The sequence below is a fragment of the Argiope bruennichi genome, chromosome X1 (assembly GCF_947563725.1).
Source record: "Argiope bruennichi chromosome X1, qqArgBrue1.1, whole genome shotgun sequence".
Taxonomy (NCBI): Eukaryota; Metazoa; Arthropoda; class Arachnida; order Araneae; family Araneidae; genus Argiope; species Argiope bruennichi.
The window spans coordinates 80,555,016-80,580,952 of record NC_079162.1 but is presented as its reverse complement, the minus strand read 5'-3'; the positions used below and the strand labels follow the sequence as shown (position 1 = coordinate 80,580,952).

General features: G+C 28.3%; 1 protein-coding gene across 1 annotated transcript in view; it reads right to left on the bottom strand.

Annotated features, from left to right (window-relative positions):
- The window catches only part of LOC129959539 (unconventional myosin-VI-like), a 51,224-nt gene that overhangs the window by 20,109 nt on the left and 5,178 nt on the right, over positions 1 to 25,937 (bottom strand). The window contains exons 2-14 of the mRNA XM_056072419.1: positions 22,994 to 23,109; positions 21,739 to 21,808; positions 21,137 to 21,210; positions 20,103 to 20,232; positions 11,999 to 12,163; positions 10,109 to 10,206; positions 9,860 to 10,024; positions 9,237 to 9,402; positions 8,719 to 8,962; positions 8,100 to 8,257; positions 6,651 to 6,742; positions 6,277 to 6,349; positions 5,264 to 5,487 (exon numbers count right to left, since the gene is read on the bottom strand). Coding sequence (XP_055928394.1) covers positions 5,264 to 5,487; positions 6,277 to 6,349; positions 6,651 to 6,742; positions 8,100 to 8,257; positions 8,719 to 8,962; positions 9,237 to 9,402; positions 9,860 to 10,024; positions 10,109 to 10,206; positions 11,999 to 12,163; positions 20,103 to 20,232; positions 21,137 to 21,210; positions 21,739 to 21,808; positions 22,994 to 23,104 — 1,770 coding nt within the window. The 5' untranslated portion in view covers positions 23,105 to 23,109. The remainder of the gene's footprint in view (positions 1 to 5,263; positions 5,488 to 6,276; positions 6,350 to 6,650; positions 6,743 to 8,099; positions 8,258 to 8,718; positions 8,963 to 9,236; positions 9,403 to 9,859; positions 10,025 to 10,108; positions 10,207 to 11,998; positions 12,164 to 20,102; positions 20,233 to 21,136; positions 21,211 to 21,738; positions 21,809 to 22,993; positions 23,110 to 25,937) is intronic.

Genomic DNA, 25,937 nt, shown 5'->3' with positions numbered 1-25,937 from the left:
AGTTATATAAAACGACGGATAATTTATTTCCTTCCTTCTTCCCCATTTCTGTTTTTGTGCTGCACTGTGGCGGACATGTGTCCGCGTCTCTGCTTGTAAATAATTATGCTTTCCCGATGGATTAAAAAGAATTTAAACATGTAAAATGTCTCATCTATGTCTTCAAACCTGCCTTCTGCTTCAAACAAAATAATGCTTATATATATATATATATATATATATATATATATATATATATATATATATATATATATATATATATATATATATATATATATATATATATATATATATATATATATATATATATATATATATATAAGCATTATTTTATGCGAAGCAGAATGCAGTTTGAAGACAGTGGAGATATTTTTAATTTCGTGACGTCGTTTTATTTCATTTTGAGGAAGCAGGCATATGTACAAGCGATGAGCACACAGAACGACACAGAAAAGGAATGAGGAAAAAGCTCTTGGACATTTTATCCCTGGTCTTATATAACCTATGATTTTGATAGGGAAAATATTTCTTCAAAGTACTAATATATTACGAGATTTCGATAGGGATTTTCGTTACACGCGCGGAGAAGGCAGGGGAAACACAGGGAGATTTTAAAAAAGAATTTGCCTCATTAGCGGTATTTTTGCCTCTTCACGCGCAGTGTGGGAAAGTTAGATTTTAGATGATTTAACAAAGCTTCTCTTGAATTAATTAAGTAGAGACAGTGGAATTGGGTCACGAAATAAGGGAATGAACTTACCATGGGCTAAATTAAGATAAAATCTTAGAAATTAATTAAATTGAAATTAGAGTTAAAATATCATTACAATTTTTCCCCCAATGCAAGACGTGAAAGTATGTCGGGGCCCTTGATACACAGCCTTACCTTACAGTGGTGGTCAAGTAAGAAAAATTAAAATTTAAAGTCATACCCAAGTTTCACCTACCTTCACATTATATAATCATTAATTCAGAAATCCCATTCATCATTTTATATTAAAAACATAAAAAGAATTATATTTATGAAAATAGTATATAAAAACCTTAATAATCATCAGTAATAACATAATATTAAAAATGAAATGATATAGTGCACAAACGTATTCTGGCTATTTTTCTGTAGAAATTTGGTGAAAATAATCTGACAGTCTTGCTTATATTATTCTTAAATTTCAAGAAATCTGACTCAATAAGATTATTAAATTAGAAATAAAGTATTAAATTATAATATTAATATTATTATGATTTTACCCAACTGAAATATCAGTATAATAATTATTTTAAGTAAAGTATTTTAACTGTAAATAAAAACACAAGATTCAAAACTTCAGGTAAAAAACTTGGATATGAAAATAATACTTGCAAAACTGAAATATTCCATATTAAACACTTGGAACTGAAACCATAAATATAAGATTCAAAAATATGTAATGAAATTCTTGGAAATGAAAATAATGCTTGTAAAATTGAATGGTTTCATATAAAACTTTTGAAAATGTAAATAAATGCGAGATTCATATATTTCAAATAAATCATTTGGAACTGACAATAATAATAATTGCAAAATTCAAAAATATCAAATGAAAAACTTGAAACTAAAAATAATACATGCGAAATTCAAAGAGTTCAAACAAAACACTTGTGAATGAATGTAACAAATGCAAGACTCCAAACACTCTTATAATATTTGAGAAATAAAAAAAAAAAAAATGTAATATAAAAAATATTTGTATTTTGTAAAAACAACAAGTATTTGGACAGAGTGATAACAGAGGGCAGCTCAATAACTGTCAGGGGTGTAAAAATTTCCCCGAGGTATTCACTACCTTAGTCTAATTATCATGTGCCATTAATTATTAAGTACATAAGAATCTTGGTATGTTACTTTTTTCGTTCACAAGGTTTGTATGTATATTTTTTGAAAACCTTTGAGTTAGATACATTTAATTAAATTGGGGAAATCATTTTTTCTTAGTTATTAATAGCATGCACATAAATTTCAAATTCAACAAATTATAATATTATGAATAAATTTCAAATAATAAATATGAAGAAATTTAAAAACTCAATATTTTAAACTATAACTAATGATATTTTGAATAATAATGCAAAAAAAAATTATTTGCAATTATATTATAATAGAAAATGCAATTTAAAATCAAATCAAAAGTACAGAAAATAAATTTCGAATTTCACTCGTTGAATCAGCTGATGAATGATTTTTTTTAAAACACTGATCACTGTTTGAAGAATAATCACTTTTTTAATTAATCACAAAAAGGCAATTTTGAGCACTGGAACTGGAGACCGAAGACTACGGCAGGTGACTATTATTTTGGTGATGACGTAAAACACAATTGATATTTTGAAAATCTGGTTGATTCAATTTAGCACTGGAGACCACTGGCGAGTAAAGCAGGCGATTATTATTGTGATGATGATATAATAAGGAAATGCTGTTGATATCAGAATTATTCAGCACAGGTAAGGAGCCAGAAATTTTTTATGATGACAAGGAGAATCAACTCCTTGAAGATATAAGGAGCACGCACATGACGAAATAGAGCACAAACCCAAGGGCATTAAGCAGCAGTGTCGGATGAAGTCACAGGTTTTGGAAAGCACGGGATTCAATGGGAACTGAACCGGACCCTGGACTACGGTTTGCGTGAAACGATGTGGCCGGAGGCAGTCGAAGGAGACGGCGGTGAACGAGCTTCGCCACGGAAAAACAGGAGACGGCTGGCCGGAACGAAGAGCGTCGGCGAAGAGCTATTGCATGATTCATTTTCCTTTCACGCGGATTTAATTTTAATTCTTTTAGTTCATTTCATAATTTTTCACAGGAAACTAGCCTTGTAGACTTTTTAATATGTAAGCATTATTTTATGTGAAGCAGAATGCAGTTTGAAGACAGTGAAGATACTTTTAATTTCGTGACGTCGTTTTATTTTATTTTGAAGAAGCAGGCATATGTACAAGCGATGAGCACACAGAACGACACAGAAAAGGAATGAGAAAAAAGCTCGTGAACATTTTATCCCTGGTCTTATATAACTTATGATTTTGATAGGGAAAACATTTCTTTATAGTACTAATATATTACGAGATTTCGATAGGGATTTTCGTTACACGCGCGGAGAAGGCAGGGGAAACACAGGGAGATTTTAAAAAAGAATTTGCCTCATCAGTGGTATTTTTGCCTCTTCACGCGCAGTGTGGGAAAGTTAGATTTTAGCTGATTCAACAAAGCTTCTCTTGAATTAATTAAGTAGAGACAGTGGAATTGGATCACGAAATAAGAGAATGGACTTACTATGGGCTAAATTAAGATAAAATCTTGGAAATTAATTAAATTGAAATTAGAGTTAAAATATATATATATATATATATATATATATATATATATATATATATATTACGAATTTTCCCGGGGTTCGTTTGGATAGTGGGAGTTGTATGGCATAAAGAACGCACAATCAGCAGGCGGCAGTAGAAAATAAAACGACGTTTATTTACACGAAGACACACAGGACAGCACAAAGACGACAACTATATACAGCACAGAAGACGATGATCTTCAGCCGAGACGTGCAGCATACAAGAAGTCTCTACTGCAGACAGTAGCGCACAGCTTAGTTCAGCACTAGCTTCACTCCGTCGCAGCTCCGCTTATCTCTGGAAGGCCAGTTCTTTACCGTCGATCCCGACTACTCTTCGACTCCACTGGTCCACGACTCTCTGCAGCGGCAGGACTGCTTCCTTTTATAGGTCTCAGGAGGCGGGGCTAGAAGCCTCTCAAGGAATCAGGAACGTTCGAGGCGTAACTCGGTTCCTACTAGACGGATCGGGAAAATTCTCGATGTTTCGGGTATAATCTATTTTGGCGCCAAAGTCGCCAAATGGTCGCCAAGCTCTGGGACTTCCTATGGAACCAACTATGCTGGGAAGCCGCATCACAGATTCGTAACAATATATATATAAATAATCCTAATTAATTTATTTTTTAAATCTTGAATTAGCTCATAGTTTATTCTAAAGATTTCTTCTTATTTCCGGTTTTAAAACAGACTTTGCAATTTAAACGTTTCCAATATGTGCTCTTAAAAGCGGATGACTAATAAAACTCTTAAGATTTAATAGCAGGGATAAAAAATCCTAACGCCCACGGGATTTTTTCCAAAGATTCCCTTTTCTGAATCGATATGTGCCGAAGAAATCCCGATAAAAATCTCTCAGTAAAAAGCACCGAGGGAAAAATTTCAAACACTTTTTCCTTTGTGTCCCTGTTGTTAAAGAACACGTTTTTACCCGTCATATCCTTGAATAAATCATGCCTTCCCGAAGAAAAATAAAATTGAAGTTAAATCCAGATTAGTCTTCTTGTTGGTCACTCATCTGCAAACTTATGTTACATATATAAGGTCTGAATTATAAGCAAATGGTGTCAATAATGACCAATACGTTAAGAAGAGTTTGTAAGATAGCTAAAATATTTTTTGTAGGATATTTATAAATTATTACCTCATTCAAATACTATACAAATAAGATATCTTAATACAGGTAAATAAACATTAAATACATTTAAAATTTCAGTCATGGAAAGAAAATGTTAAATCCAGTAATATTTTCATCCTTAACATTTTCAATAAAACTGACTACTGAATGAATTAAGCATTTTTAATAATCTTTAAAAATCCTAACTATTACAAATATTTATAAAATAAGTTTTCTGCATTCAGCTCTTACTTTTAAATTCAAATCGTACTAAAATGAAGAATTTTATCAAATAAAAATATGGCAACTGCTTTTTAAAATACAGAAACTCAATAAAAGTTCTAAGTGAAAAACACAAAATCATATGCCGTTCATTTTAATGCAGTTATAAGAACATCTTCACATTAGGAATCGCTTCTTTTTCCTGTTAAGTCAATTACATTTATTTTCTAATGGTTGTAGTTTTAATTTCCATTTTATCAAAAGTTTTAAAGTAACATCGATAATCATTTGTAACATGCATAGAAGTTAGAAAGTTCACTTATCATTATATTCCTACATAGTCATTTCAAATTTATTAAAATGCATAAGTTCTATTAGAAAAAATAAAAAGCACAATCGCACAAATACTATTAGTATTTTATTTACAGAGAATAATCTAAATGACAAAAAATGTAATAATTTAAAAAAGGCATTGATAGATCATGTACAAGATTTATAAAATTTATCTTGATCACTAAATAATAAATAGGCAATGCATACTTACTGTTTCATAACAAACTGCACCAGCAAAGTGACGAATTAAAAATCCTTCATTGTCTCGAATTTCACGATGATACTTTAATTTTGATTTTCTTGGTACATCCAATCGAAAATGCCCATTATTCTGAGCATGAACAGTACTAGTAAAATGAGTATGACTAGATTTAGGAAGCCTGCTCTCTTCATCAAGTAAATCAAATATTCCATTGCCTTTGCTCTCTAAAAGTTCTGTAAAATTTAAAAAAGAAACACACATATGTATTAATACAATATCAGTGTATGGAAAAAACATTTTGTCAGAATAAATATGAAATGAAAATAGGGTATTAAGAAGTAAAATTATTAATAATAAAAAAAATTGGAAGTCAGAGATCTTGATTAAAATTTTATGGCAGGACAAATAAAGACCAGAAGTTATTTCTATACGGAAATAAATGGCAGAAAAAGCAGCACATACGTGTGACAGTGTAATAATAGCGCGAATGAATGCACGCACGCGCACACACACCTATGACAGTGACGAACGAATGCACGCACACATCCATCACGGTAAATATTTACAAAAAGGTAACACAGGGAAAACTACATCAGGGATTTCTCTAATTTCTCAAATCAAGAAGTGTTGGGAGGAGGGACTTCTGGAGGTTTCTTTGCAGCACCAGCGAAGAATCTTCCATAATACCAATACAAAGGTCGATCCTGAAATGTTATGACCATATTGCTAAGTTGTTGGCGAAATTTCAGACTTCTATAGGAACCAATTATATGCATTCACTACGCAATCCCAAGTTTCCTTCACAAAACAAACTCAAGGTGGAATATAAATTTGCTGTTTCACAGTTCAAGCAACTGCTTTAACGGTAATATAATGCATTTGCAACAAGTAAAAATGACTTTTTTGTGTATACTATCTTTAAAGTTTGTCTAAGACCAAGTGATTCACTATTCACAAATAGTTGTATAACAAAAAGTGCAGCATTAAAAAAAATATCTAGATTATTATGTAAAATATCTTACCAAGACAATCCTGATTATCAACATAATCAATTTTTCTCACATTCAAACCTTCTTTTTCATACAAAGTTTGCTCCTATAATAAATTTTAAAAGAAATTAACAATTTTTTTAATAGGTTATTTTCATAATCAGCAGAAAAATTCTGTTTCAAGTGATTTTTCTTTTAAACAACCAACATTGATATATTTTCTAATGATAAGAATGACACTACAATATTTTTCAAATTTTAAAAGTAAGCATTTGAATTATTTTTGGTTCAAAACTATATAAAATTCTTATTTTTATTAATTCATCTAAATTTTAAGTATAAACAATGACTGATATAATAAAATGAACTACAGTATCTAAAGAATTATTAGAATGGAACCAACTTACTTCCTTCAAAATCCGTTCATTGAAAAATTGTTGCAGTTTTTCATTGCAGTAATTTATACAAAATTGCTCAAAACTATTCACCTGAAAATATTCTATAAAGTAGAAAAGCAATAAATAATTTAAAGTAGAAAAATTGCAATAATAATTTTACAACGCAACACTATGCAGCTGATATATAACTTTACAAGTTTGATTTTTAGTCTGAAATAACATAAAGTAATTGAAACAATATTGAGTCTAAATCAAATTAAATGGATAACATAAAATTAAAAAAAAATGCATATATTTATGAAATACATAGGGGCAAAATTTTAAAGAAATCAATATATTAGAGCCTGCATTAGTTTACCTACAAATCAAACTTTCAGGTACAGTCTACTATAGTGTGAAAAAAAAAATGGAACTAGCTCAAACATAGGAAAATTTAGAAACTGGTGTAGGAGAAAAAAAAAAAAAGATATAAGAGAATTACAAATGGAAGATGACCAATGTTAAAAAATCTCCTAAAATACTTCATTGAAGAACATATTTCATAGTTCATTATTCCAAGTTGTTACATGGCTTTTAAATATCTCACTGTGAGTAACAGAGCTACCCATAAAAGAACTGCATTTCGAAATTGAATTATTACTTTAAGTGAAGCACTACATTTGCCTGAAATTAGATTATGAAAGTACATATAAGAATGAAGTAAATAAAAGCTGAAAGACAAGAACGAAAGAACATAAGGAATTAAAAAAAATTATAAATATAAATATTTGATGATAGAGATATTTAGAATTTCAATTAAGTTCTTTATTGCATAATTCTGAAGGAAGTTTCGTGTATTATCCACAACTTAGGCATTTATTTCCATAACTTAATTAAATTTTTTTATCATTACTCCCATATGAAATACCAATTAATGCTTAAAAAATTAATATGATTATGGTTTAGCAAAGCTATTTTTTTACTGCAGCGAATGCTTCAAAGTCAGAATCGATACTTCCGACGCTTGTGTAAACTACCAAAATAATGTGGTAATACCAACAATTCTTAATATTTTCTAGGCAAAAAAAAAAAAAAAAAAAGGGGGGGGGCAGGTGAGTCACTAAGGAAATGCTATAATATGTATCACACCTGAAGTTAAACAACAAACTAATTACTATTAACTAGCTTTAAAAAATCGCGACCGACATTCTATTTCAATAATTCAAGTACTCACATCCATCAAAAATCCGAACTAAAAAATAAAACAGAAGTTTACTATACAAAGCATTAATACATTACAGAATTTGTAAGGACAATCTATGTTGCAATATATTCAAAATCCGTGGGCTAAAATGTTATTTATGGCACAAATATTTTAAGTGTATCCAATATCATGATTCGGAAAACCATAATCGTTTCACATTAACCTATGTAGACATATAGCATTAACAAGTGACCATACAAAACTTTTAAACCTACCAAAACCTGCAATATCCAAAACACCAATGTAATATGATGAAGAACTGAATGGTATACTTTTGTTGATGCACTGTACAATGAAATCAAAAAGCCTGGAATACAGGGCTTTAGCTAAAGCATCTCGAGCATTTTGGGCTTCATGCACTTTCAAAGGAACCCTACATTAAAAATTATTTGAAATATAACATGCATAAAAAAGCAAAACTAATTACGCATGCAGAAAAATGGTAAAAGGATAACTACATTAAAGTCTGTTACTAACAGCAGGGAGGAGTGCTATTTACTAATATATAGTTATGAGCTTAACATTTCATGGCTACTTATTCTAAAATGCAAACACAAGCACACTAAATAATATAATATGATATTCATGTAAAAAATACTATTTTACAAAGTACCATAAATAAGTTTAGATACAAATTACATTAAAACACACACAAAAACAACAACAAAATTTCAATTGGAAAAAAAATACATTTGGAAATATTTAATTATTTCAATTAATATTTAATAAACATTAATTTCCAGGACAAAGGTAAATAGTTAAAAAAAATTTAGATAGCACAACAAAAATCCAATATGCAGATACTTTTAATAATATAAATCCTTAAGAACGTACATATAAATAGTTCCTTTCGCTCCACCTTTACTTGTTTGCATTACTCTACTTAATAAACTTTGCCTCAAATACTGTGCATCAACCCCTAACAGAGAACCAATGATATTAAGAACTTCAGCAGCTCCAGGTGCTAAACGGCAGCCACCTTTGCAGTCATCTGGGTTGTCTTCAAATGATACATTACCCAAATGTAAAACAGCAGCCACAACAGTATAAATATTTTGCCTTTCACTCTCTCTAAGTCCTGTAAGGGAAAAATAACAGGGTGAAGAAAAATGCATACCGTATCTAAATTGGAATGTTGAGAGTTTATGAATGAGGACAAAAACTAAAAATTTAAAGAGCTATTATAGAAATAACAGGCAGGAATGAATTTTTTATAACATATTATTCACAGTTACAAAAAGCATTGCAAATAGTTAAAATTCCAAACAATTATTTTTATATTTATTCCTTACACACACACACACAAAATTAAGAATATATTTCAAGCATTTAAAGAATACACATAGAATTACCCATATTGTTCAAAGCTTTATCTAAGGCTAAGAAGTTTCTAATGTCATCCAACATAGGGTCATGCAGAGATCCTTTTTGACACTGATCAGAAGAAATCGAGTCCTTATTCAATAACTTTTCAGTTTCTTGAGAAGTGAAATATTGAGTACAGCCTTTACTCAGGTACTAAAGTAAATATAAAATGAAACATTTTGCAACACAGAGGAAAAATCAACATTTTAAAATGACAAAAGACATAAGAAATCAGAACCATTGTTTATAAAATAATCACATTGGGGATTTAGCTTGAAATTAATAAATCAGTTGATGTTTGAATAAATGCATTAAAGTCTACTTTAAAGATTTTATTTACTTATTTATGATAATTCAATAATGTTACAAAATCATCTATAAAAATACAAAATAAATAAAACTACATAAATCAGAACTGAGGAGACAATTATTTTTAATGACTACATAAAAGAAGTGCCAAATTAAATAATTAAAGCATCACTTGAAGCTTTTAATACTGAATGAATGGTGCAGTTGGAAAAGAAAGGGGGATGGGCGATGTATTATTATCAATTAATAAAAAATTATATTCAAATATCATCTTATAAATATCAAATGAAAACAAACTTACTTGAAACTTATCAGGACTAGACAAGTGCAGCTTTTTCTTCAGCTCAACAGGAGCACCAGCACAAAGCTGATAAAATATGTGGTAGTTTCTTTCTCCTCTACTTTGAGAACATATGCGACTTTTTTCTAATAAATAATGACTAATGAAACCCCCAACAACTGAAAACTGAAAAACAATTAGAATTAAATTACAAAAAATGTATGGATAATTATATAAAAATAAATAAAAATACTAAGAAAATAAATTTACCTTATTACTAAAATGAATTTCAATAAATTTACCAAATCTGCTACTATTATTGTTTCGCATAGTCTTGGCATTTCCAAAAGCTTCCAGAACAGGATTAGCTAAAATACAGAAAAACATTTAAATTTTTTAAAAAAGCGGAAAAATTTAAGCAGTAGATAAAGAGCAAACCTTCATGTACAGTTACAGTGCTCATAAAAGAAAGCAAGAAAACACCAGGTAAAAGTGTGATAGATTAGATTTAATCAAATTTTAAAAATTAGTTCTTTTTCTCATTATTTAAAACTGAAAGATAAAAACCCTTTTCTCATGGGCTTTTGGTTTTTCCTACACTTCTCAAAATTTAAATGCCATAACTTTAACGATCTTCCATCGATATGGATCTACACCACGAACTTCCAGTAAGTTGTAGAACTAGCAGTTTTCTGTAGATTCCATTAACAAATGTGAAGAATCCTTTTTCAGTGGACATAAAGCCTTTGGGCACGTTTCTCATAAAATCTGATAATTGCCACTAAGATGAAAATTACAGCCAACTGCTAAATACAATCAAATTTTAAGTAAATTTCTCCTATATGTAAAATAAATACCTATTTTACATATGTACATAAAGCATAGAAATTCCTACTGGGAGCATAGTGAGAAATTTCGGCAAAAATTAAACACTTTTTAAGCACCTTTTTACATTCATGCGTACGTGAACCTGCCTGTTTTCTAAGCACAATATGTCTTTATTTTATAATAATGAATAGGCTTTACTGAAAAGTTTTAAATAATTATTTTTAAATACGTATTTTTGAAATTTATTAATTATTTCTGCAACACTGTAGAGGCGTTTCAATGCATCTTCTATTTTAATTTTGACAAAAACATAAAAATTATAACAGAAATGAAAAAACTATAATTTCCAAAAAAATGATTCAACTTAAAAAAATTAATAATAAAAATCTGGGTTTTTTTTCAACATTTCTTAAAATTAAATTAACAGTTAATTTGAATACATACATTATTTCTGAAATATCGACATTGATGTAGATACATAATTTGACCCCAAATTTTGTATTTTATTTTCATATGTGCAATAAAGAAATAAAATTTGACATGGCTAGAATGGAAAGTAATATTTCCTCCTGCACAAACTCACCATATTTAGCAGCTGGGAACATTTTATTTGCAGCCTTATAAAGCTAAGAGCTAAATCATTCCAGGATGTTTACTATCATAACATTTGGCCAAATTACCAAAAATTGAAGATAAAACAATGCCATGTTCTAAACGAGTTTTTTAGATCAAATTTTTTAATGGAAAAGAATAGCAGCATTTAGAAATGGCCAGACTATAAAAAAAATATCTTATCGTTTCTTAATTCTGAAGTTTAGTAAAGGACTTTTTTTCCCCCAATGTTTCACATTTAGGAAAATTAATAATAAAAAATCCCTGCTTTTTAACCTATATGCAAAAATAAATAAAAAAATTTTAGCTTTAAAAAATTAAAGAAAAATGCGATTATATATAAACGAAGAAATGAAAATAATTTCAAAATTCTCATTGCTCATAAATAACAACAACAACAAAAAAACAACATTATTTTCTTAATATTCGCACCATGTACTAATGAAATTAGAATATTTAGTAATATAATACACACCATTTAATTATATAATAATAATAGATATAATTCCATCATTTATAAATTTTCTTTTTTTTCAAGATGAAATAGATCTTAGTTAAAGAAAAAAGCTGTCACTTTTTCGTCTCAAAATAAGGTTTTAATCTTCTGTAAGAATAATGAACTTCCAAGATGGAATGAACGATACATACAGAAATTCATTAATCCATTTTAAAAACACATTTATAAATAATAAAATGAAATATATCGTTTTAAAATGTTACCATCCAATATTCTCTGCTCAATTGGTCCAGCATGACATCCCCAAGATTCACATAAATATCGCAAGATATACTTTGTAGACTCCGTTTTACCAGCACCAGATTCTCCGCTTACTATTATAGATTGGCTTTCTTTTAGAGCACGCATATCCCGAAAGGCTTTATCAGCTGAAATAAAGTTCTTAGTTATAGAAGTCTCAATGCAAATATAAATTTTAAAAATTACGGCAAGAAAAAATAATTATACTCCAAGTTTTGGGAAATTATATAAAATTATTGAAACACTAAAAAAAAAAAAATAGCAAGAATTTGATATTAGGAAAGATAATGTAATAAAAACAGACACATAACAAATAAAATATAATAACAAATCTAGGATTATAATATTATATAAGATGTAGGGGAATTCGAACGTCCATGAGTGAAACATTGCATTCCTCAAGTTTGAAATTTTCAATTGCTCTCGGAATAAGTTTATTCTTCTTAGTCCTTGCTTTCTTATTTTTATTATCTGCTCTAATTGCTTTTTACCTTTCAAAGTTTCAACCAGTTAAAAAATTTCACAATTTGCATCACTTCATTCCTTTCAGATACAACCAAACTGCAATATACAATATTCAGGGAAAATTCACAGAAGCTCATGAACTTTATATATATATTAGTGGGTGCAAACCTTGATATCAAGAGTCTGGGTGTGTAGTGAGAAACTGCTGCAAACATTAAGTATTTTTAAGCACTTTTTAAGCACGTTAGCCAAACAAATTAAGCACTTTTGCACACGCACACATATGTAAAGCTGTTTATTTTCTGCTTTATAATAATATATAGTTTTTATAGAAAATTTTAAAAATAATAATTTTAAATGTGTATTCGTTAAATTTTAATATATATTTCTGTATTTGCATAACATTTTCGATTGCAAAACAAATTATATCTATTTGATTTTTGACAAAAACAAAAAAGATTATAAAAATAAAAAACTATCAATATCAAAAAATTAAGTCAACTTTTATAAGATTAACAATAAATTTTTTTCGATATTTCTTAAAATTAACAAACTATTAGTTTATTCAGAAGCATACATCATTTCTGAAAATGTCAATATTGATGTACGAGAACAGCATATCCAAACAGTTTGTATTTGGTTTTTATATATGTAGAAACAAATAAGGCTCGATATAGCTGAGATGGAAAGTGTAAATTTCCTCCTGTACTAACTTGGTATATATAGAAATTTTAGTTGCAGTCTTATACAGCTAAGAACTAAGCATTCTGGAATGGCTACCATTATAAGACTGGCAAAACTGCCCTGAAATTGACGATAGTACAATGCCATGTTCTAAATGAATTTCTTAATTTTTTTTTAATAGAAAAGAATATCAGTGTTCAGAAATGGTCAAACTATAAGAAAACTGTTTCATCGCTTTTTACTCCAGAAGTTTAGTAAAGACGTTTTTTCGAACGTTTTTGCATTTCGAAAATTTAATAAAAACTTGTTTTTTAACTGATATATAATTCTTACTTTGGCTTTAAAAAATTGCAAAAAAAAATATGATTATATATTTTGCAAAAAAATGAAAATGCTTTAACAACTTCTAATTTCCATAAATTAAGGAAACAAATTCGTGAGGATAAAAAAGAGCCAGTTCTGTACTTAGAAGAAAATGAAAATAAAGGTAAGATAAAGCATTTTTTAAAAAGTATTTTTTAAAGCCAACATAAGACAATATATCGCTCTGCTTCAAAATTTAACAAAACTCATCAATGAACAATCTTATTCAATGAACTGCTTAAATTTTTTTTAAAGTTTAAATAAAAGCAAAAAATGCATATTCTTTCTTTTATTATGATTTTAATAGCGGTAAAATAACTGCGCATTGTTCTGTCAATCAAGTGACACCTTTATGCGTAAAGAGAGATTTCATTGGGAATAAAATTTTTTTTAAAGTTGTAATATATATGTTACGGCCAAAGCCCGAAGTACGGCCAGTTCGCGAATTGGCCGGCCAATTCGCCAACTGGCCAAGAGGTTTGGCCAAAGTCCGAAATACTTGCAATTAATGTTGTATTTTCTACTTTGGCTAGCCATTTCGCGAAGTGGCCGGGCATCCTTGGCCAAAGCCCGATGTGATAATCTATACTTATAAATACAGCTCAATGCATGTTTGTGCGCGCGCGCGCGTGTGTGTTGGCGCTCTACAGTCCAAACCGTTTGACAAACAGTTATCAAATTTGGCATATATATACCTTGGAGTTCGGAAATGTGCACCCTGGAGCGATTTTTAAAAATTTTTAATTAGAATTTTAATTAAAAATTAAGCATAATTTCGGCGTTTTGTCGCTATAACCAGAAAATATTACAGCACAAAATCGATTTTTGCATCAAATTAAAGCTTTTTTTAATTAAAGCTTAAAATTTAATTTATAAATTATGCTTAGATTAAATTATGCTAAAATTTAATCTGCATGAGCACGTCAAATTAAAAATATATATATCTTTTATCAACGTGTTGCCATCACATTGATAGAAGTTTAAATTAAAAAATAAATCAACTATTATTGCAAATTTAATAAACAAAATTGTAAAATCTGCAAGTGTCTGTATAAAATGAAAAAAAAAAAAATGAAATAAGATATTTTCTGAAAAGTAAAAGGAGGAAAAGTTTTCTATGAGCTTTGACAATACCTATATTATTAATTTAATAAAACAATTTAATTTAAGGCAAACATAGTTTAATATACTTAGGATAATCATTCTAATCAGCTACCATCAGCTAATTTGGGGCATACATTTGCTAACAAAATGGTCTAAATTAACTAAATAGTTATATTTAATATAACTTTAGTCAATAAATGCTCCGATGAATCAGGAATTTTAAATTTTTACATAGGTCCTCTATCCTTTGGATCATATTTAACAAAATATTCTTGAGACACCAATATTTTTAATAAAAATTGTTGAACTCCAACCAACTAAATCAATTACTAAAACTGACTGATTAATGAAATTTCAATATCACACTTCTATAAATAAAAACTGGCGGTTTTAGACCACTTCACCGAATGTCTCAATGAAGATACGCTAATCCTCTGCAGGGTTTCTAGACAGTGACTGGCCTGTGATTATAAAAATGATGCATAAAAACTTCATAAATCGGTCAGATTTCACTGCTGAACGACTCTGATTTCAGTTTTCATATTTAAAAAAAAAGACATGGTTAGCTTTAATATAAAAAGCTTTTATATTGATTGCAGTTTAACATTTCCACTTTAGTTTAAAGTAGAAATTTTATGGATACTGACAGAACATTAGGGAAAGTAGTACAATGAAACAGAACTGTTTAAAGCCTACATAAAAGTACAACTGAATCATATAACTACCAAAATATGAAGCTCAAAAATATTTTGCAGAAAAAGCTACTAAGAGAGCAATTTACATTAATTGAAAATTTTAGAGATCATTAATACTGGTGAACCGGCTGGTCGCCAAAGGCGACTAGTGGTAAATAAATATAATGACATTCATGTATAAAATATAAATAAGGACATATTGTAGGAGAAATTCGACAGATGGCGCCAACAAAGAAATGTCTTTAACTGATATTAATAACAAAACTATATGTCCTTCATATTTGTTTTAACTAGCCCTTATTTTTGTTATTTGCCTTTGCAAAAAATTTTATATTTTTTGAAGCGACATTTCGGGAGACAATGTGATCTGGGATCTTTAACATTAGGTTCATGGAGCAGAAAAAGACTAAGGATCACCCTAAAGATAATTGAAAACTGAATACTCAATTTGCCTTTGTATTCATACACGATACGCAACGCCTTTGCGTATCGTGTATGAATACAAAATATATATCAAAAATATAATTATTTCATTTTGAAGGGCGCAAATCTAATCTTCACGCTATCACGTTGTTAAAGTATACACGTTCACTGAATAATTTCTATTATGGCTTTAATATGAGAACAGAATAACACGAGATCATATTTTTATATATTACAAGCTTATTTTTAACTCAGACGTGTCACTTATATTTGAACTCGTTTCTGAAACAGTTGCACTTAAAAAAAAACAGTACACTGAAGTACTAATTTTTAAATACTTCATTTTTAACAGGGTGTAAAACAATGTGCTCTTGATTCCTTTCTTTCTACTTTGGCCGATCGTCCCCAGCCATTTCGCGAATTGGCCGGCCAGAGCCCGAAATCTAGAAAAGATCGGACATTGGCCGGTAAGTTTACAGCAACGTTGGCCAGATTGCGAATTGGCCAGACGCGATCCGGCCGATTTCGGGCTTTGGCCGTAACATATATATATTTATAGAATGATAGAACCCGGACTTTAAAACGTAAAAGTTTCGAATATAAAATTATTCAATGAACTGTTTGAAAATTTTAATTAAGTTTACTTAATGCAAAGAAAGCTTTTTTCCTATTATCACGATTTTACCAGCGATAAAATAACGTGACTAAATAAATCAAAGAAGCAATGATGTTTTGAATTTCATTATAATAAAAATCATTGTTATAAATTATGTCCAAAACTAATGTTTCAAAAATTATTAAAACTGAAGGGGGGGGGGAGAAGGCATTTATTCATACAAAATTGGCACAATAAAAAAAACTTTTTTTTTTTAAATAACGTAAAAAAATAATTTCTCTGCGATGATGGGTAACGGCGACAAAGCGTTAAAACTATTTTTATTTTTTTTAATTAAACTTCTTAAAAATTTTGAAATATCCATTCTTAGCGGGCCTTTAATACCTAAGAAGTAACTTTCCAAATTTCATGCTCTTAATTTCAATGGTTTATGCTGCGCATTGCTCTCTCAATCAGGCCAAACCTTTGATTGTAAAGGGATATTTCACGGGGGTGGGGGGAATTCTGTAAGAGTTATAAAAAAGGGAGGGGGGGAATGAAAAATCGGTATAAAATTATAGTATCTAAATCCTTTTGAAAAACTTTTGTTATTATTTCGTTAAAAATTTTAAGTACCAGAAATAGCAAAATCATTCCTTGGTAAAAACTAAAATTTGGTGAGATTAGTCCAACAAATAAAATTTTTTTTTTAATGGATGTGGTCATTTAAAAAGTACACCATGAAAGAAATCACGATCATTGAAAACTTATGGCTTCAAGTTAAAATCTTATCACACTGGATTTTAAGCGATCGACTAACATAACTACACACTGAAATTAATTACATTTCCGCATAGTACATTAAAATCAAGCTAATAAGTCGTTCAAGGGACTGCTACAAAACAACATACTAAAGAGAATGATGATCGAATATGTAACGTACTAAAGAGGTTATATTGCAAGTGTTTTTACAGCAGCTTCTACCATGTTCGATATATTTCTTCAGCACACCAAATTCATTCTGCTGCATTTTTGTTTTCCATTGATCGGATAACTCTGCGTATTCATCTTTATGAACACATAAAAGGTTAAAAATATACTTACTAGGCATAACTTAAATTCTTCAACATCTCAAACATTAAAAATTTTATTAATGTTTGAAAAATTAAAATTTTTTTTTCGAGTCACAAGTATGGCACCGTACATATTTCGTACTGCCTATTCCAGTATTTCAATAAACCGCAATGCACATTGTTGAAGAAAGAGGGAGTGGAAAAAAAAAGTATCATGAGCGTTATCTTAATATGAATTGGCACCCCTGGATCTATTTCACCTTGGATTTTTTGTCCGAATTCTTCCTTTTGCTTGGTTTTTTTTCCCCTTGATACATCTGATAAACAAGCCTTTAAGACTGCTTCTGAATTATCGTATTCAACGTGTAGGGAAACAAAAAGAATAAAATACTATCTTCTCATTTCTCAAGAAAATTAAGCACTTTAATAAGAACCTTTTTTCAAAATTAAGCACTTTTCATGACGCTACGCTTGCTGAAAGTGCTAACGATTTTGTCGATATCGATGACCTTATTTTCAAATGCTTGTAACATGGTACAGCAGGCAATATGGCAAAATGGATATCCAGCTTCCTTCAACCCAGAAATTTCCATGAATGGTGAAAGAACAAAAAATACACCTTGCATTGCATGCATCTCTCCAGAAGACATTATTTAAAAAAAACTAAACATTAGATCACAAAAAATATTTTTGAAATAGCAAATATTTGACTCCTTAGGACACATTTCAGGTATTGACATAATGTCATCTTGGACCAAAAATCGAAGGGACGCTGTTGTTTTGTCCAGAATAATAAGCAAAACGATCATAAAGGCAGGATTAATGAATAATTTTAATTTATGTACTGATCCAGTATGTCATAAGTGTCACCAACATTGAGAATGTAACACTGTCTCATGCAAAAAGTATGCTTATTACAGATGAATTGTGGACTTAACTACAAAGTGTTAAGAAAAAGTTTTCTTTAAAAACATTTTGGTTAAAATAATGACAAATAAAACTAGTTCTCAAGTTTCTATACAAGAAATGAAGCACTTAAAAATCTTTTAATTTCATCGGTATCGTTTAGCGGCGGCTTCTGTGGACCTTATAAACCAAACTTTCTGTTGCTTCAAGCTTTTTTTTTTTTTTTTTTTTTTTGCGGTGTTGAGATCCTTCTGTTGGTTTAACATTTAGAAAACAATCATATGGACTGAACCATTTTAATGATACTATACTGCATTTTTTTTGTGGTTGTGTTGTGGACGAATTTACTTATTGTATCTACACTTGAAAAAAGGAGACAACAGCATTTTTTGCTATACATTGCAAACTCGTCATTTCAAGATGTTTTAAAGATCATAAGAAAATTCAATTATTACTTTGTGAACTTGCTAAAAATCTGCTATATTTATACCAGTGAACCAAAATTATTGGAAAGTATGTAAGTGGATTGAATTCAATACTAACTAATGGGCGAACATCAAATGAAAGATATAAATTTTCAAACCTCTTTTCTTCTAAAAAAATAAACCCCTGTTTTCGAGGGAAAAAAATTACTAACTGACATTTAACTGCAAATACCTTGGAGCAAATTTCATTATAACTGAAATAATTGGAAAAGCCTAGCTACAAAATGGAGGGCAAAATGCTTTTTTTTTAAATTTAGAAATTTGTTATAATTAAAGTTTTATGATCACTATACAATAGTAACAAAAAATGTCCTGTATTTTTTAGTGAATTTTAAGTTAATTTATATGCAGCTGCACTCAAACAGGAGGGTAAAGAAAGTGCAAAATTTCTCAAAAAGGTAACTAACAAAGTATGTCGAAGTAGAATACAAAACTTACAAGACAGAAAAAAAAAATATTACATATCAATTTTACTACCTTGATAAGAAATGATAAGCAAAAGACAATCATCGTTTAACATATGTTTAAATATTTGCAAATTACCAATAAAACAGGCAGCAAGAAAAAATAAAATTGCATATTTGGAGACAATCCAGGAATTTACATTTCATGCCTATATTTTAGTTCTCTCCTTTATTTCATAGATATAAAATTACATTTAAGTATGGAAAATGACAGAAAATTATTTCTACTATAAACAACAAAAGAAGACTTTGTTTTATTTATTTTTGATACATAAAAATGATAAAGTATGCAATCTAAAAACGAATTTGGTTGACATATTAAAAGTAAACTATTAATATGTTCATCACAAACAATAGTATTTTCTGTATTTCTATTATATTTTCTATAGTGTCTTTGTTCTATTTCATACGTCTGACTGATGAAGTTCAGATTAAAAGACAAAAATACTAAAGCATTGCATAATACCTTTCTTTTCTTAGAGTCTAAAATTAAATAAACAAATGAGAAAAACATGGGTTAATAAGATGAGAACTATACACTACTTTTTAAGTTTTTGTTTTCCACATGAAAGTCATAATTAAATTTTACAGCTGCAGTCACATTTAAGTTAATATTAAAAATACCAAGGAATGGCCAAAGTATAAAAGCACTAACACATTTTTATACTATATCCTATTTTCATTTAAAATATAATATTATTAAATATTATAAAATGTCCACAAAATTTACACAGCTATTAAACTATTACAATTAATTAAGAAACAGATTTAAAAAAATATTTTATAAAATTAAAGGGTAAAAGTACACACCAATTGCAAAAACATGCGGAGGAAGAACTCCCAGAGATTTTCCTTGATATTTAGATATTGTGTCTGAAGAATACAAATTCTTTATTTCAAAATATGGATTAACTGCAATAAGTATGTTGGCAACATATGTCTAGAAGAGAAAATAGATATCACTATTAATTGTAATTTATATATTTTATTTACCATCCATTTTTATGCCACATAATTTTGTACAATAACACAGCAAAAAGTCAGGTTAAATGGACTCTTCGCTTGGCTTTCTATCAATGGTCAACAACAACAACAAAAAAACCTCGCTATTTTTTAAAAAATTTTTATGACAGGTGGAAAATGCAATGAAAAGAAATAAAAAGTAAAATGCATATAGAAAGGTATTTCAGACTGATCATTTTGATAACAATAAAATCAAATTGGAATTTTATAATTCAAACAAATTTCAAATCACTGAAATTATGTTGATTTAAAACAAGATTGCAGCCACTTAACTCAGAAGACATACTACTTATTTTGTTCTTAAGTATCTGCAAATATACAATTGTAGTGAATTTTCAGATATAGTTACAATGTTTCATTTAATCTGACAATGAGGGAATAGGGGGTGGGACTGCCATATTCTTTTATTTATTTGTCTTTTAGTATTCCCAACATCTTGAAATGCTCACAAAATTAAGTATGCTCATTAAATAAACAATTTAAGATTTACTAGCTATATGGCACTTTAAGGTCATTTTGAAATTCAAGAAAGTAAAAATAAGATGTAGATGACATTTCTAAATCATTCTAAAGGTGGATTTTTAATAAATATATATGGCTGAAGTTGAGCAGAAATTACTAAACAATAATTCAAACAGCAGAAGTTTGAAAAATTTATTTTAATATTTTATAAGAATATTATCACACAAACATTTCAATAAAGATATATAAGTTCTGAATATGAGACAACAAAACAAACATAATATTGATGTGCAAACTTTATAGAGTGCAAGATTCCACAAAAATGAATTAAGATAAAAAAAAAAAATACCAATACATACATAGATTTGATCCCTATTGTACCTTAGACGAATATTATTCAATAAAGTTGCTTCATTTAAATGCATCAGTCCACCTGTAACCCAATATTACACAAATTAGAATAAAAAAATCCACGTATAACAATATGACTTTTAAATGCAAACAATACTTGACATAAAATAAAAAGTGTTACAGAAATCTACCCATGATTTTTGCAAATATTAAAGAAGTAAATAATTCACTAAGCAGATGCAAAAGTAGTGCAATACAATGTACCAATAGATTTCTTTTTCTAACTATGATTAGTTTTCTGTCCAGCATTCAGCAATATTAATAACTTAAAATAATAAACTGTACATTATTTTTCCATAAACATTTATCTTTCTGAAGTATTAGCTTCAAGCTATATTACAAAATAAAAAACACCGCTCATATTTAATGTATTCAAGATATTTAGGTAATATATGGACTAGATCTAAGAATACACAAATGAACTATTATGATGCAGTCAAAGAAATATATTTTAAAGAAAAAAGTATTATTCAATATTGATAAATAAATTATTTCAGGCACATTCACTCTTTTTTTGCACTCTACTATGTTAAAATAATATCATACTTACAATTATCATCCACATCTTTGTCATCTAGCTCTTCAGCAGCATAAGTACTCTCATAAGGAACAGTAAGTATCTGAAACAAATTTATCAATAACATTAAAATATAGCACATTCACAATATGTTTTAATGATTTAAATTAAGCCAATGGAAATATTTCTAATGTTGTTATTAATTAAATATATTTTACTGTAAAGAGTAAATCATCAATTATATTGTTAATTAATAACTAAGCAGAATGTATACCTCTTAGAATGTGTGTATTGGCACTTCACAAGAGTAATTAAGTAATTCTATGTATACATATTTAACTTCATTCTTTTCAGAATTTTAATATATTGTAATTCAGATTTCAAAAGTTTTACTGTATTTTAAAACGATAGGCTGATAAAGGGATGAAGCAGCAGTCGCCTTGGGTAGAAAGCCTTCTTAGAATACATGCAGTCATATAAATGATACTTTTAAAGATATATGTACTGCTGCTCATATGGATTCTCAAAAAAAAAAAAAAAAGTATTATGTATTATTCTAATATTTCCATAAAAAAATTCTTTTTGGTTTTCTAGTGGATGAAGAGATTGGTTTCGAAATTTTTACTGCAAATTGTTCTTTTTACAAAAGTTATTTCTTTTTCAATAGAGATTTATATAAAAAAAAGAATTTTGATTATTTTAAGGTTTATCATTTCGTTATCAACATTGTTTAAAATATTATTTTCATCAATCTTTAAATAAAGAATAAGGGGACATAAGCAGATAAATAGAAAGTAAAATGAAGATGAAAATTAACAATTCTATTATGATAATGATTGTGCTAAAACCAGTTCACTTTTCTGAACACTGTTACCAGTAAAGCAAGTTTAATTCTTAAAAATTCAAATATAAGATGTTAAGTTTTCTGAATTTCCTGAAATTTTTAATATTTTTACTTCAAACAATCAAATTCATTTCAAAATTATTCAGTACAATTTTGTGGGCTACAAAAATGTAAGTAATAGTAGATACGATATAAAAAAATATATTTACAATATAAATTATTGTAAATAACAATAATTTACTTTGTTTAAGAATTATTTGGACTTATTTGTAAACTTTGCATACATTATAAGAATTGAACAGATTCAATGATTTTACTTTAAAAAAAAAAAAAAAAAAAAGTAAAAAAATTTTTGCAGTTGCAGGATAAAGACGATTAGAAAAATTCAATCATTAAAAACATTTCTTTTAACTTATAGATCAATAATAAAACATTATGACTCACTTCATTAGAATTCAGTAACTGAACAGAGACTGTATCAGATTTTATATCTATAATTTTGCCTAACTTATACCCTGAAACAGGATCTGGTACCCAAACCTTGGGTGATTCCATTGTACCTAAAAAGAAATACATTGATAAATGAAAATTAAGTAAAATCAAAATTATCATAAACTCGTAACAAAACTATTATGTCATAAAAATTATACTGGTCTCTGTACTTTTGCTCTCTGTAATTCATCTAGAACATCACCACCTAATAATTAATAATAAAAGAAAAAGCATTACTCTGAAATAATGAACATCTTTAATTAATATGAGAAGAGGAAGATTTCCATCACATTGTGATTGATAATGCATCAGTAAATTAAAAAATAACTACAAGCAAAAAAACTAGAAAGTAATTAAAAATATTTATATAATAAATAGCAATTTAGTTTGAGTTCCAAAAGTTTGTTCAAAAAGAACATTCCAAAAAAATTAATTTTAATTTAAATGCTTTATGTCACAGGTTTGCGCAATCTTTATCACTTTTACTTGATAAAAGAGCATAAAAAATCATTATGATCTGAAAATTTTAAGAAATAACCAAACTAATTAAACTTAAAATAATAATAATAAAAAATGAAGCATTAAAAATTTTTAAGGGAAAAAACATTCAATTAAAGCAAGCAAATCCTGCAACATCTAAAAACACAAATGATTACATACAGATTATTCAAAGTAGAAAAAGCATGAAGATTACAGTATATAAATTAATAGGAATAAAATTGAAAAAAATTAATCTAGCCTCAAGATTGTATCAAGAGTCACTTTTGGACAAGAATTCAAATAACAGATCTTTTTTAAATTTTTTATAGGGGGGGGGGCTTGATTGTGTCCCAAAATTAATTCCTCATGGTCTGAAAAATCACAAGAAATATAGGTTGGAGGGGGAAAAAATAAGAAATGTATACATTATATAAAATTAGGGGAAAAAAATCACAAACATTAAGAAATTTAATAATCAAAATAAAAAAAACTAGAAATAAGTATAGAAATGGTACATTATCACAATTTAAGAAACTTAAAACACCAAATAACAAAATTAGAAAAAAAATTACATAATTCACAGAACTAATCAAACAATTTAAAAATAATTATCTATAAAAAAATTAGAGCATTGAAAAAAGGAAGACTTAATGTAACCTTAAAAACATAGAAAACTAGTAATTAGGGAGGAAAAAAAAAGCAAAGCAAAAAAAAAAAAAAAAAAAAAAAAACCCTGATATTACCACATAAGAGCAGCATACCACCTTATAATTTAAAAAAAAAAAAAAAAACAACAACTATGAGTTTTTAATTTGAAAACTTTTTATTCTCTGAAATTTTTATCTATTCACAATTCAGAGACAATCTTTGCTTTTTCTTGGTTAAACTTTTCTGCATTTGGATTCAGCATTTGATTTGGAGTAATATTTAAGTTCTAAAGGATTTTTTTGTCAATATTTAAACAATTTTTACAGGAAGAGAAAGTACTATTTCTGCAATGGAAAAAACTATTTGCATATAGTGGCCACATACACATTTCAAGAATTCTGGGTTAATAAGAAAAATTACAATTTGCATTAACTTTTAATATCAAACAGGGAAATTGAACATTGAAATGAATGGCAGCTGAGAATTTCAATATCCTCCAGCTACCCTGGATGAGAGGACTGAAACTCATCCGGGCAGTCATGGGTTTTTGTAACACCAGTTTAAAAGATAATTAACTATAAAAGTTTGAATGAAGAAAATAATGAAATGCAAGAATTTTGATCATAAGTTAGTATTGAAATTTTAAAATAGCATGAATAATTCTCAATACCATTTTAATCCTCCTTTTGCTCAGTCCTCCATTCTACAGGTTGTATTGAAGTGACATAAATACATAAGAAAAATTGAAGTGAAAATGTGAAATGGATTTGAAAATAACTATATTTTGACTATTTATTTTAATATTACCCAGGGAAATGTTATCCAAGCTTTTAAAGAGTGCAAAATCAATCTTTACAAAATCCTACGTATAATTTGAATAAAAATGAATATTTAATGAACAAATTAGGAAATGTTGAAAGTTAAATTGGATAGTTTAAAGTTCATTTAATCCCTATTTGGAATAATAAATAGAAGTAAATGGTTTGCATAACATAGAAAACAACAGATGCATGAGTAGAAAGCAGATAGCAAGTTTGCAACCAGATTTAATGTCTATGGAATTAATCTAGAAAATCTAGAATCTAGAAAAAAATTAGTGCACTATGATTAATTATTAAACACTTTGATATTACTTTTCAAAGTCAAACACTTCATTAATTGAGAATGAAAAAAAAAAAAAAAAACTTTTTAACAAAATTTAATATGGAAAAAAAAAAGCAACAACCACCAAACATTTTATTATAAGCAATTTATTATTAAATAAGTAGCTAAAATAAAACAAATTAACTTAATTTCAATCTTGTCCATTCCAATTTGACATATAAGAATTTTTCAACATGCTAATTTTGATAGATGAGGCAGCAAGAGCAAAATTCTTTAACCTTAAAAAACACTATACTAATAATTAATTTTTAAAAGTCATATTATATATATACATGTAATGATATTTTAAACTCTTAATTTAATCCAAATTAATTTTCAAAGCTTTATCTTAATTTAGTCCATAGTAATTTCATTCTCTTATTTCCTGATCCAATTCCACTTTCTCTACTTAATTAATTCAAGGAAAGCTTTATAAAATTGCTGAATTGGCTAAACACCGACACATTCACATGCTCCGTGTGAAGGGCTAGAAAAATGTCCAATAAGCACATTCTTTTTTAAAACATCCCTGTGTTTCCTTTACTTGTGATTGACATGCGTCGGAAATCCCTATCAGAATCTTAATAATATATTAGCACAATGAAAAAATATTTTCCCTATCAAT